We start from the raw sequence: 13,725 nt of genomic DNA on the forward strand, positions 1-13,725 counted from the left end.
GCTTCCTGACTGTGCCCTACTTGCTTATGGATAATATATTTAAGTGGATTCCTGTAATAGCTGTCCTTTACCTACGGAGATTGGGATTTCCTATATTCTTTTAAGTCAGTTGAGCTTAAAGATGAAAATGGGTATCTTTAATAAAAAGATAATATGGAGGTTAGGACTTTCTAATCTCTTTCTTTGTGTGCCATATATCTAAAATGAACCAGGAGTAGTTTTGCCGTGTACCTCTACCCAGGAACTTAATGATACAGGATAACTAAATAGACCCCCAAGGATTCTCCGACGCCTGCTTGTACCTGAATGGGACCAGACCAAAGTCAATGTGACAAATGGAAAAGCTTTATTAGATTAGTTCATTGTGAAAATATGATGTTAAATATCAAAGTCCTATTGATATCAAAGAAAGAAGTACTGCTGCCCTATTCAAAGATGGTAGCCTCCTGCCTACCCAGCACTGAATGGTGACATGTGTCCTAAAATGCCAAAAGCTCTAGGTATTTTCTTAGGCACAAATGGTTACATTATTCATACTTGTCTTTCAAAATGACTCTGGAGAATATTCTATACTTTACATTTTTCTACTTTAAGCAGTATCATGGCAGCTACCAATCATCTTTCCTTTCCTCTTCCTGCAACAGGCATCTTGTAGGATATGTGGGGCTTAGAGAGCTCTGAGAGAAATGTGACTGGCTCAAGGTCACCCAGCAGCCTTCACGTGGACAAATCGTGAATCAAACCCAGTTCTCTGGGTTAGAGGCCACTGAAGAGCTTAGCAGCACCAGTTTTCCAGTTTAATGGTACTGAATTATGGGAGCAAAAGCAGCTGATCCTGAGAAATACTCACAATCAGCCTTAAGGGAAAACACCAATGGAACAACTGCTCCTAAATATGTTCATGTCCACCTCTGGGGCAACATCCCTTCATTTCAAGCAACGAATGCCTCACTCCATATTCCAGGAAGCATTCAGTGCAGAAGTGGTAGGACACAGTGTTAAAACATCCGTGCAGAATCAGCAAAACAAGCACAAGGGAAGCCAAGCGGCATTGAAATGAAGCCAAGGCAAGCTTCCTTCCACCTAAGCCACCGAAAGCAGTAGGAATTAAACTTGGGCTAACTGCATAGGATTGTACAGTGAGTAAAAGATCTTCATCCTTTCTCAAACAGGGTAATTGGGGAGTTCTGCTCTATGGTCCTGCCTTTTGTTTCATGTTTCATGGAGAAGCAACTCTTGCGATGAAAAGTATATTTTCTGTCTCGTTATTACAGAGAAAAAGCAGAAAGGGATGGTCAAATATCAAAACCGTTTCCCTAGACAGACTGGAAAGCATTGGTATGGTATCAGTTGTTCCTGCAGCTTCTGTACCTCCTTCGTTCACTTCTATAAGTGATGTGTGAACAATTTTGGACAAGTGGAGCTTAGGATATCTTGACATCCCTGACAAGTCGGCCTTGGAGCTGTCAAAGACATCCAGCACTCCTAAGGCTGATAAATATGGCTTCAGATCGTAAGTCCCTTGGAGCTTAAGTTTCGGGAAGTACACGTGAACATCACTGACGGACATCTTTCTTGGATCTGTCCACTCTTGGAGGTTTTCTACAGTGAGATCCTTCTCCAGCTACAATTAGAGACAGACACAGAGAGAACCAGGAAATCATTCCAAAGTATTGCCATGAGACATACATTTACACTCAGTTAGCAAAAAACCTAAGTCCTAATGTGCACCTGAAAAGAGCTTATGGAGAAGAGCTCATGGGGTCCTACTGGGGTGGCTGTCACAGATGCTACAGCTCAGTGGCCAACCATATTGCTTCAGACAGGACAGGTTAGTGAAAAGGGGCCTTGAGCAGAAGAATTTGGAGAGTCCTCTCTGAGTCCTCCAGAAACTATCAGAGTACACAGCGTATCTAAGGGACTGTCTCTTGCAATATACCCCCAGACAAGATCTCCAGATGCGAATGTGCTGGTGGTCCCTGCCCTCTCAAAGTACAACTGGACTCAACCAGGTCCTTTTTGGCCCTGCCCCAGCCTGGTGGAATTCCTCGCCTGCAGAGACACAGGCCCTGACGTAACTATCTAAGTTCAATAGGATCTGCATGCCAGAGCTCTTCTGAGCAAGCTTTTGGCTGAGGCTGGATCACAGAGATGAACCCCCCCCCCCCCCCAAGAATACCCATACCACCCAGACATAGTGAGGCAGAGTCTCTTAATTATTTATTGTATAGTTTTGTATTCTGATTTTAACTTTGTTGTAAACATGTTATACACCGCCCTCAGCCAGGATACAGAGAGGGGCAGTGAATGAATGAATGAAATGGAAAGAATGAATGAATAGAATGGAATGGAATGAAATACTGGATACAGCTAAGATACAGAGAGGGGCAATGAATGAATGAATGAATGAATGAATGAATGAATGAATGAATGAATGAATGAATAGAATGGAATGAAATACTGGGCCAGATGAAGCAATGTTCTGAACCATTGAAGACTCCCCTTGTTCCTGCCTACAATTCAGAATTAAACACAACACTTTATTGCCTACTTCTCTGTTTCTACATTTATCCATATCTCTATCACTATTTAGGTAGGCAGAATATTTTATACTAGGGGCAAAGCCCGTTGTATCCAGGAATACAATGGACGTTAGAGCTTGGTGGGGGGAAGAGGAAGCTGAGGAGTTGTTCAGTCTGTAAGGGCATGGGGTTGAATGTGTGTGTTGTGCGGCAGGTTGTGGTGGCATGGTGATAAATGAGGGCATCGGTGTAGAGAGATGGGTATCAAAAACCTTTGGTTTGGAATGTTTGTAGAGTGTGGAAGAGGACTGACCTTTGGGAATTGTCGCATAGTGGTTACAGGTGAGCTTTCACTAGCCATGTCTTTAGATAAGTGAAGGGAAAATCAGACTGGAGACTCTTCTTAGGAGGAGATTACATGGCAGCCAAATCCTCCCCGTTCTGCATTCAACATCATTTTCCTTCTTGTGTGAATTAGGGCACAGACACCAAAATGTCCCCCTGCCCTAATACACATGGGGTAGTCACAGTACACAGGTGTCCACCCTGCTCCTTCTGTCTCCATTTTTTCGATGTTGATAAAATGTTATGTGCCCACATGCTTCTTTCACAGTTGCTCAGAAGAAGAGGTATTTTTGTACCCTGCTGTTTACTACACAAAGGAGTCTCAAAGCGGTTTACAAACACCTTTTTTCCCTTCGCCTGTCTGGACTTCGGGCCAATCGGGACGTGCGCCCACTCTCCGCCCCCCTACCCCTTACCCTTTTATTTATACAGCGCAAGCTGTTACAGATTTTTTTTGGGGGGTGGGGGGATAGGTCACCTGTTGCAGGCCAATGCAGAGCAGGCCACTGCATCTATCTTCTAAGGCTTCAGGCAGCAGGACAATCATACTAAACTCATTCCTCTTGAATGGCAGTTTCAAGACGCTCAATTTGCGCTCAGGGATGTACCGAAAAGGAAGCTTCTTGAACATGTACATCATCTTCACGGTCTTCTTTTCCTTCTGGATGAGGGAATGAAAAAATGGGAGGGGGGATATTATGTTCATCATTGGCTGAACAATGATGATTGTATAGGTACAGGAACAATATTGTCTGAATTATGCTAAAACAAGTTATGCTTTGGATCTTCCAATGGCCATTAAGTCCTGCTCTAGAGGCAGAGCCACTTAAGTTAGAGCAGGTTCCACCAGCGTAAGGTGAGATACAGCCCAGGGATATTCAGAGTCCCTGAGTTCCACCTTCTCACTTGCAGTGACCTTTGGTCAGCAAGCAAAGTTTTATACTTCATCTTCACCGTCTTCCTTTCCTTCTGGATGGAGAAATGAAAAAATGAGGGGGACATATGTGCACCATTGGCTGAACAATCATGAGAGGACACAAACAGGAACAATATTGCCCAAATATGTTAAAACAAGCTATTTGGTGTAGCTTTCAGCGGCTACGAACTCCTCCTCTAGAGGCAGAGCCCCTTAAATTAGAGAAAGTTCCTCCTGCCTAAAATGCGACACAGCCCAGGGATACTCAGGGTTCCTGCACAGCTCCCTAGTGGGCCACCTCCAAACCTCAGGGGGCACTCATGATTTGGGAGACAAATGGGGGCATTGGGAATTTTAACCTGTTCCACCTTCTCACTTGCAGTGGCCTATGGTGAACAACCACAGTTTTATCCTTCTCGCACCACTCTGAGTATAAAAATCCCAGATCCAGGCCTTTAAAAATTAACTCCCACCCATTTGGGAACCCCCTTTTAGGGCTGTTCACAAACCCTGGCTGGGAAAGCCGGGGATAAAAGGTAAATAACACTGATTTAGAGCATATAGGCATAATTGATAGCTTATGTGAAGCTGCATTTTGTTATCTGAGTAGCAAAAGCAATTCTGATTTAACCTTTTCACTTTATTCTCTTGCATGCATCCTGTGCGGACTATCAGAAATCTAGGGCAGCATAATATTTTTCAGCCACCAAAATATCGGTTTGGTCGATTAAAAATATAAAAGGAACATGGTCTACAGAGTTCGAAGCTAAATACAACAGAAAATGTGTTGGGTATAAATAAGCTCATCATTATTAATACAAAAGCAATTTGGGTTGTGGATTTATTGCTTGAAGAATCAAAAAACGGAACTCTCGGTGTTTAACAAGAGAGACATTTCGGCTGCCAGCCTGCATCGGCATGAATACATTCATTGGCTTCATCAAAATTCATTCATCCTTTGGGTCAAAAAGCATTTAAATTGAAGTCTGGCTTAGAGGAGTGGCAGGGCCGGAGGACTTGTGAGGCCGGGCCAAGCCGTGCGGCTCCCCATTGGCGGCTTGGCCCTGGATGGACACTCAGAGGGCCCAATCAGGAGTCGCTTCACGCATCACGGTTCCAGATTGGGCCCTCTGAGTTTTTATCCCGGACAGAGCCCGCCCGAAACAACCAAGAGATATTCTTGTAAGTTTTGATAGCAAAGTAGTAAGAAATAACTTGCTCCAAAAGCATCGGGAGACGCCGTTGAAATTGGCAGACCAAGAAATACAAATCTTTCAAGATTTGCCAGCAGACACACTACGGAAAAGAGCACAATTTCATTTTTTGTGACAGATCCTAATTGCCAAAGAGATAAGATACTTTTGGAGAATCCCATTCGCCCTGGAAGTGATATTACCATCGGGAAGAAAAACTATCCGAACGCTCCAACAGGCTCAAGAGCTTGCCGACAACTTATCTCAAGGCACCTCAGGGGCAGGATCACCTAAGACTTCCCCAACAAGAGCGGAAACTACGCGTCGATTAGTTCAACTCTGCGACAATAGATCATCCTACCTAACACAAGCAACGGGAACACAAGCCACCCCTCCTCAAGCAGAACAAGGAGCAACTGCTCCAACACGAAAGAATGGAGAAGCTAAAGGTGCTATCCTTAAACGCTAATGGCCTGAATTCACCGGCCAAACGCACCAAATTTTTCAATCAACTGAAAAAATTGAGAGCAGATATTTACTGTATACAGGAAACACATGTGAGAAAAAAAAATCTAAATATATTATCAACAAGAAAACTAGGAAGAGAATTTGCAGCTTCTGCCACAGTGAAAAAAAGAGGGGTGACAATTTACATTGCGAACCCCAACATTAAGGTTGAGCAGAAAATCCAAGATAACGATGGCCGATTTTTAACACTTGAAATACAACTACCAGATGGTCAGAAATATACATTGACAAACATATATGCTCCCAACAATGCGAAGGACAAGTTTTTCGAAGAATTCTTTTAGAAGCACACAGAAACTATTACCGAACAGTGGATCATAATCGGAGACTTCAATGCAGTAATGAACCCATCGCTGGACAAATCACATAACCGACAGGGAGCATATTTTCCGAAATCGGCCAAGCGCAACATCCACCTCAATTCATTAATAGATCTCTGGAGAGAACTCCATCCCAAAAGCAAACAGTACACCTTTTATTCTTCTCGACACTCCTCATACTCCAGAATAGACCAATGCTGGTGCTCAAAATTGTTATTACCAAAAGTGGCAAATATGGAAATTCTCCCCAACACCTTTGCAGATCACAACCCAATATGGGCAGAATTTTCCTTCTGCAGAGCTGGTATGCGAAGATGGAGAATGAATGAATATATTCTAGAAGACAAAGAGAATCTGAATCTGTGCAAAGCGGACTTAAAAGAATTTTTCAAACTCAACTGCACAAAAGAGATTCCATTATCTACGGTCTGGGATGCGAGTAAAGCGTATATAAGAGGAAGATTGATAAGCCTGAACACCGCCAAAAGAAAAAGAAAGAAAAAGAACTGAATGAAATTGTCTGGTCAATTCGACAATTAGAAATTCAGCACCAAGCCCATCTGTCTAAGAAGACAGCCAAACAAATAACACTCTTAAGACTAAAAAGAGATGCATTGGAAACCGAAGATATGAGGAAAAAACTGGATTGGATAAAACAAAAGAATTTTGAACATGTCGACAAACCTGGAAGATGGCTGGCATATAAATTAAAAGGAAATCATAACAAAAGTGTTATATCCAGCCTTAAATATGGAGACAACCACTTCCGTACAGATCCGGAAATACAACAATGTCTCTCAAACTTTTTCCAAAATTTATACCAAACAGACGAAGAAACTGTACCTGATAGCATGGAATATCTTGGAGGTACTCCATCCTTAACCTTTACAGACGAGCAACGAAAGATATTAAATCAGAGATTCTCAGCTCAGGAATTGGCCGAAGCGGTAACAGCTATGAAATTAAACAAGGCCCCAGGCCCAGATGGCCTCTCCGCAACTTATTATAAGAAATTAAATCATACATTACTACCAGTCCTGACACAGATGGTGAATGAGGTAGTGGACAATTCTGGAAAATCACTCCCCAAATCGTGGCAGCAAGCGTCGATAACACTCATACACAAAGAAGGCATGGACTCATTATCGCCAAATGCTTACAGACCAATATCACTACTTAACGTGGATTATAAAATTTTTGCAAAGGCCTTAGCAGAAAGACTGAAGAAATGCCTTAATGAAATCATCCATCCAGATCAAACAGGATTCATGCCCAAAAGGTACATGAAAAACAACGTCAGATTTGTCCTTAATGCAATGGAGGTGGTCCGCACTAAAGGAATCCAAGCGGCTTTTGTGTTTTTGGACGCTGAAAAGGCTTTTGACAAGGTGCAATGGAAGTTCCTATTGGCCACGCTTACCCAACTAAAATGTGGGGACAATTTTTGGAACCTAATTAAGCATGTATACTCAAAGCAAGAGGCAAGAATCTTGGTTAATGGAATGTTAACTAAAGACCCTATCCAAATTGGGAAGGGAACCAGACAAGGATTTCCGCTATCCCCCCTACTATTTAACCTGGTATTGGAGTCACTAGCTCGTAACATTCGAGCAAACGCAAAGCTCTCGGGACTTACGATTGCTGGAGAAGAATTTAAACTTAAAAGCTATGCTGATGATGTTGTCGGTGTATTAACTAATCCAAGCACCACCTTAGAATTGTTGTTTGAAGAGATAAACACTTTTGGGAAACACTCTGGATACAAGATAAATCTCTCTAAAACCAAGGTTATGCTATTTGGCATGTCAGACTTGAATATAGAGATAACCAAAAGGGCACTAAGGTGTGAGATTAACCCTAAAAAGGTCAAATATCTAGGAGTCCAAATTGGAAACCGCTCTGATACCTTGTTTGCTAACAACTACTGGGAGCTCTGGTCACAAATCCAACAGGACATTAAGAAGTGGAACAGCTTGAACCTTTCGTGGTCAGCAAGAATGGCCACAGTAAAAATGTCAATATTACCAAAATTTAACTTCCTCTTTCAAACCCTGCCAATAGATATTAACGACTCTGTGGTAAATAAATGGCAGTCTGAAATAAATAAGTTCATCTGGAACTATAAGAGGCCAAGAATTGCCTTTAAAATTCTACAAGATGACAAGAAGAGAGGGGGACAGGGCGTCCCAAATCTAAAATTATACCTACATGCGGCAACACTGACAGCAGTGGCAGACTGGATAATTGATCCAATGACAAGAGATTTGGTGCTGGAAAAGGTAGATAGTAAGCAAAGCCTCCATGAAATGCTCTGGCCCTCTTTGAAAACAAAAGGAAAGGAAAAACCTAAGGTCAACTTTTGGACAAGATCCCTTCTAAAGATCTGGAATAAATACAAAACAAGACTTTGCTCCTCATCATATTTACTGAAATCGCCAATAGAGGCGTATTTTTCCAGACAGCAGCAAAAAAGAATAACATGCCCAATGTACAAGGACTTGCTAGCGAGAACAGGTGAGCTCAAGAGTCTACAAGAATTAAACAAAGAAGGATATGAGCTACGATGGATGGAGTATAACCAACTGAAAGTTAGACTAAAAACAGACTTTGAGATTCGAGTGGACAAAAACTCGCCTCTTAGTGATTTTGAAAACATGTTATTGCTCAAAAAACCACACCTACAGGGCCAGATCTATAAACTTCTTTTGAAATACGAGACTGAGTCAGAACAAGTAAAGAATTGTATGATTAAATGGATGCAAAACCTGGGCTCCATAATTGATATGGAGGAATGGGAACGAGTTTGGACCAAAATTCCTAAACAAACCAACAGCCAAATTTTAAGGGAAAACTGGTATAAGATGTTTTATAGATGGTATATTACTCCAAAGGTCATTGCAAAAATCTCAGATAGGTTTGATAATAAATGTTGGAAATGTCATAAAGCAGTAGGTTATTTTTATCACATGTGGTGGAATTGTGAGAAAGCCAAAAAGTATTGGGCTAAAATACATATGGTGTTACAGGAAATACTTAAAATGCGATACCCAATGAAGCCTGAATCTATGTTGCTAAGCTTCCACCCAAGTGCTTTACCAACTTCCTCTAGAATCCTCTTCTTCCATGCAACTACGGCGGCACGGTTGGTGTGGGCGAAGCACTGGAAGGCGACTGAGACTCCAACTATTTCTACATGGCTTGATAAATTAGCGGACTTAGCAAAAATGGCAAGACTCACTAACATGGTTAAGAAGAGATCTCCGGAAGAATATGATGAACAGTGGAGTGATTATTTGGACGTTCTTAAGAAAGACAGCAGTAACTGTTAGATTAGGACCAATATGTAATGGGAACTGACTATATATCTCTTGAGATAATATCAGACTACATTAAGTATGATATACGTGTATTGACGATACTTATCAGCTGGTCGCTTTTTTGTTTTTTTTTCTCTAAATGCTTTTTATAAGAACAAATAATAATAAAAAATTGATAATTAAAAAAAAAAAGACTAGCAAGAAAGCCCATTGCAACCAGGAATGCAATGGGCACTAGGACCCAAGGGACACGGCAGACGCAGATCTCTCTCTCTCTCTCTCTCTCTCTCTCTCTCTCTCTCTGTCACAACAGGAGCCATAGGAGATAATCAGGGCTGTTTGTAGCAGGGAATGAGGGCTCCTTTGGGCGGCTCTGTCTGTCTGTCTCTCTCTCTCTCTCTCTCTCTCTCTCACACAGCAAGAGCCATAGCAGGTAATCAGGGCTGGTTTGCAGTTTGGCAGGGCTCTCTTTGTCTGTCTCTCTTTCTTGCTCACTGGCTCCTGCAGCGTCTGAGAGCAAAATAGCTAGCATCTAGGGAGGGAGGGCGGGAGCTGTTGATGTAGGGCCCTGTTCCAACTCAGACAGCCAGGACACTCTCCACCCCCAGGACTGTTTCACAAATATTAAGAGGAACAATGGATGTATAAGGTTTTCTAAAGCACAAAGTCCACCCAGAGATGTAATACCCAAATTGAGGATGGGCGTGCAGATACATGAGGGAGGCCAGTACGATGCTGTTAGTGGTGGTTTTACTTGCCCCAACCACAGGCCTGGTGGAAGTACTCTGTTTTGCAGGCCCTGCAAAATGTACTGTGCTCTGACTGGGCCCTGATGCCTTCTGGGAGCCCATTCCACCAAGCACCAGCCAAGGCCAAGAAGGTCTGGTCAAGGTCAGCCAGATTTCTTTGTGGTGAGAGACTACTAGCCTGTTTGTACGCACTGAGCAAAAGGATCTTCCGGGGACATATTTTGAGAGGTGGTCCCATAGGTACACTGGGCACATACTACATATGGCCTTAAAGGCTAAAACCAGAACCCTTAACCTGACCTGGAATGCAATCGCAAGCTGGTGCACCTGCTGGAGGACGTCACCTTAAATGCATCTTGTACAGACGGGTGAAAGAAGGAAGATGGAACTAAGCACTGTGGTTACCTCATTGAGTCGGAACGGCATCTCCTTGGTCATCCCCACTTCAAATGGTTCCTCCCAGCTGCCTTTGAAGTAGACGGCATTCACCAGAACGAGTCTGGTCATCTCGCTGACCATGACTTCAGATAACAAGTCAAGGATTTTACCTGGAATGAAAAGGCAGAAGAAATAATGGAGTAATTTTCTACCCAACACATAAGGCATCTGGAACATTGATTTGTTTGGCCATTTATAATCCACGTTTCCTGCAAAGGAGGCCCAAGTTAGCTTACAAGGAAACCAATGACGAAACAAGTAAAACGAAAATTAGTGCATAAGAATTGAGTGTGGGCTGGTGGCTTAATGGCAGGGCTGGCTATTGTCACTGTGCCGTCCACTTGGCTTACAGTGTTCAGCCTAATCGGTCACCATATAAAAGATCTGCAGTGAGCATGATAAGGCAGAAACCAGTGTCCTGCAGTGGGCACTGGAGGATTGCAGATTTACCATTGATCAGATGGGAACTTCCTGATGGTTTTCAGATTATCTCCTCCAGTGCCCTGTTTGGCTGAACAGGAGGCTTCCTGCTTCTTGAGTACACTGCCCCCTCCTGGTTGCGTTCAGAATGACTGTTGGACAGCAGAAGAATGACTACAGACGACAGCTACGTAGACAGCTAGGTACGTAGTTATTTGTCTTACTGCTGCTAACTCCCAGGTTGTCACCAGGAAACCTCGTTCCTCCCCCAAGAACTGCTCTGCGATTCTTTAAGTAAACTTTTAAAACAATAAACTAAACAAGTTTTAAAAGAATAAACTAAACTAAACAGTAGCCCCACAAATATTCATGCAGTCTGCTCTCTCTCTCTGTGTCCTGTTTTAATGGGTTTTTTATTTGGGGTTTTTATCACAGGACCATTGTCACCCACTATAAGCCGGTCTACAGGAGTGGTAGGGAATAAATTGAATAACAATAACAACAAGGCAGACAGCTTGCCTGAAGCATGGTAAAGGGCCAACAACTACTAGCCTAGCGGAGTGACAAATCCTCTGAAGAATTACGCCATGTCCATGGGAAGGGGAACTTGGTTCTTATCTAATGGTTCTGCCATAGTAAGTAATTGTCATGGGAGAGGTTGGGTTCTGCCTCTCCCTAAGAATGATGAAGGACAGTGGACAGAATGGCACATGATGCTAACCAGGAACAGACTCACCTGAGATCCCTCAGAAAGACAAGAGGTTAGGACAGGAAGTCTATGACCGTCTCACCTTCAGTTTGCTCTTCAACCCACTGGTTAATGTGCTTGCGGGTTTCAGATGCAGCATTTTGAAAATCCACGGCAGATAACTCAGTGCCATATAGATTCTGAATGTTCATCAAAAAGTCCTGGAGAAATCATGAAGGATCTGTTTCAACAGTGTCAGTGACCCTCGCCCCTAGGAACTGCAGACTGAATTAATCACATTTCTGGATGCCAGCAGGAATTGCATTCCTTTGCATTCATCCTCAATGGCCAAAATAACTCACATTGCAGGGAAGTTCTCATCAGGGATAATAAGCACTGAAACAATATCAGCATTTCACAGGATGTGACCCCCCCCAAGTCTCCCCGTAAAGGACAATTCCTCTCCTTTCACTGCGATCTGTGTTACTGCAAACCTTTGGGCATCCTCTGATTGGCAACTGGCACCAAAATCCCAACATCCTAAAAGACACTGCCTCCTTAACACCAAAAACCCAACGTCCTCTGAAGCTTTCTTAACAATCTGCATTTTCTGTTCATTCTTCTTTGGCCGAACAGCAAAGCTTGGTTGAGGATCAAACAATTTTCAATCCCAGATTCTCACTGCAAAAAACTATCCCAGATGCTGCTTGCGGGCCAGTCAAAAGCCAAAGTTGTTTTATGCCCTCAGCATCAACTTACCTGCAGAAAGCTGCAGCTCTTCTCCCCGTAGAGCCGATTGGCAACCTTCAATGTATTGGGGGCGTCACTCTTGTTCAACTCAGCATTGAGCTTTTGGAGATGTGAATGAAGGTCCTTGACTCCATCAAAATGAAGCATCTGCAAGGGGGGAGGAAGAAGAGTTGTTTTTTTAAATATATATTTTTATTTTCATAAAGATAAAAATATAGAAACAGAAAAGATAATATAAGTTGTTAATACAAAGAAAGATAGATTATGCTCTTCATTTGTTACACTTAAGTACTCTTTTCGTGTCCCCTTTTAGTTTATTTTCTTAAATAATTCAGATAAAGGCCCCATTGTTCCTGGAACGCCTCTTCTGTTTTTCCATTAACTATCAGTGTCAGTTTGGCCATCTTTGCAAAGTTTGCTAGTTTGTTCAACCAGTCTTCTATCGAAGGTAGTTCTTGTGTTTTCCATTTCTTGGCCAGAACTAGTCTTGCTGCCGTCGTCACATAGAATAATAGACTTTGAGTTTGGGCTGGGAGGCATTGCAGAGGTATACTTAATAACATAGATTCAGCTTTCATAGGAAATCTAAGACCCCTCATTTTCTGCACAATGGTGTGTATTTTTTGCCCAGAACATAAACTTTTCCACCACATATGAAAAAAGGAGTTGGTTTTTATCATCGCCTTCCCTTTCTCTTCCCACAACAGACACCTTGTGAGGTAGGTGGGGCTGAGAGATCTGGTTCTGTGAGAACAGCTCTGACTGGACTGTGGTTGGCCCAAGGTCACCCAGCTGGCTGCCTATGGAGGAGTGAGGAATAAAACCTGGTTCTCCAGATCAGAATCCGCCAGTAGGCCATTGCACAACAATTCGGGCAAGTTCTGGTCTCCAGATGTACAGACATGTGGCACAATTGGTTTGCAGTTTTGGCCCAGTGCCAAATGGTCAATTCTCCTTTTTCAAAATTGAGGCTCTAATCCTTTTCTTTGCAAACACACCAAGGGCAAGACGGAGATTCCTGAACAGGCCAGAAGTCTTCTGCAGTAGCACAAGACCTTTACTTTTTCAGTCTCACTTTCCGGAATCAGGAATATTAAGAAAGCAGCATACTGTTACTTCCACCAATCTGGGGGATAGAGGAATCTGTGTGCCCAAATGTCAAAAATGTGCAAGATACATTGCCTTATAAACTGCTCTGTAAGAAGTTTTCCCTCTAGATTTCGCCATTCTGGCCAATAAGTTGAACGGGGGCTGATAGGACTCTGAAATAAAGGGCATTTACCATATATACATATAAGCCGAGGCATCTAATATTACCACAAAATCTGGGCAAATTTATTGACTTGCATATAAGCCGAGGGTGGGAAATGCTCCATCATCACAGGCTCTCCCATCCAGCCTCCCCCCCCCAACAAATACAGAAAAGTCAAAAGGATGAATAGCAGCTGGTTTTTGTACCCCACTTTTCACCCACAGGAACCAAAAGAATAGTTTGGAAGAAGTGATTAAGAAGAGGAAGAAGTGAAGGCAAAAGGGGAA

At 42.7% G+C, this 13,725-nt stretch overlaps 1 protein-coding gene across 1 annotated transcript in view; it reads right to left on the reverse strand.

Annotated features, from left to right (window-relative positions):
* Window positions 1-349: 349 nt before the first annotated feature.
* Window positions 350-13,725, reverse strand: part of LOC143844165 (uncharacterized) — a 48,637-nt gene continuing 35,261 nt past the window's right edge. The window contains exons 12-16 of the mRNA XM_077351162.1: window positions 12,196-12,333; window positions 11,540-11,657; window positions 10,296-10,438; window positions 3,346-3,528; window positions 350-1,624 (exon numbers count right to left, since the gene is read on the reverse strand). Of these exons, the coding sequence (XP_077207277.1) occupies window positions 1,220-1,624; window positions 3,346-3,528; window positions 10,296-10,438; window positions 11,540-11,657; window positions 12,196-12,333 (987 nt within the window). The 3' untranslated portion in view covers window positions 350-1,219. The remainder of the gene's footprint in view (window positions 1,625-3,345; window positions 3,529-10,295; window positions 10,439-11,539; window positions 11,658-12,195; window positions 12,334-13,725) is intronic.

Source organism: Paroedura picta, chromosome 9, assembly GCF_049243985.1.
Source record: "Paroedura picta isolate Pp20150507F chromosome 9, Ppicta_v3.0, whole genome shotgun sequence".
NCBI classification, from domain to species: Eukaryota; Metazoa; Chordata; class Lepidosauria; order Squamata; family Gekkonidae; genus Paroedura; species Paroedura picta.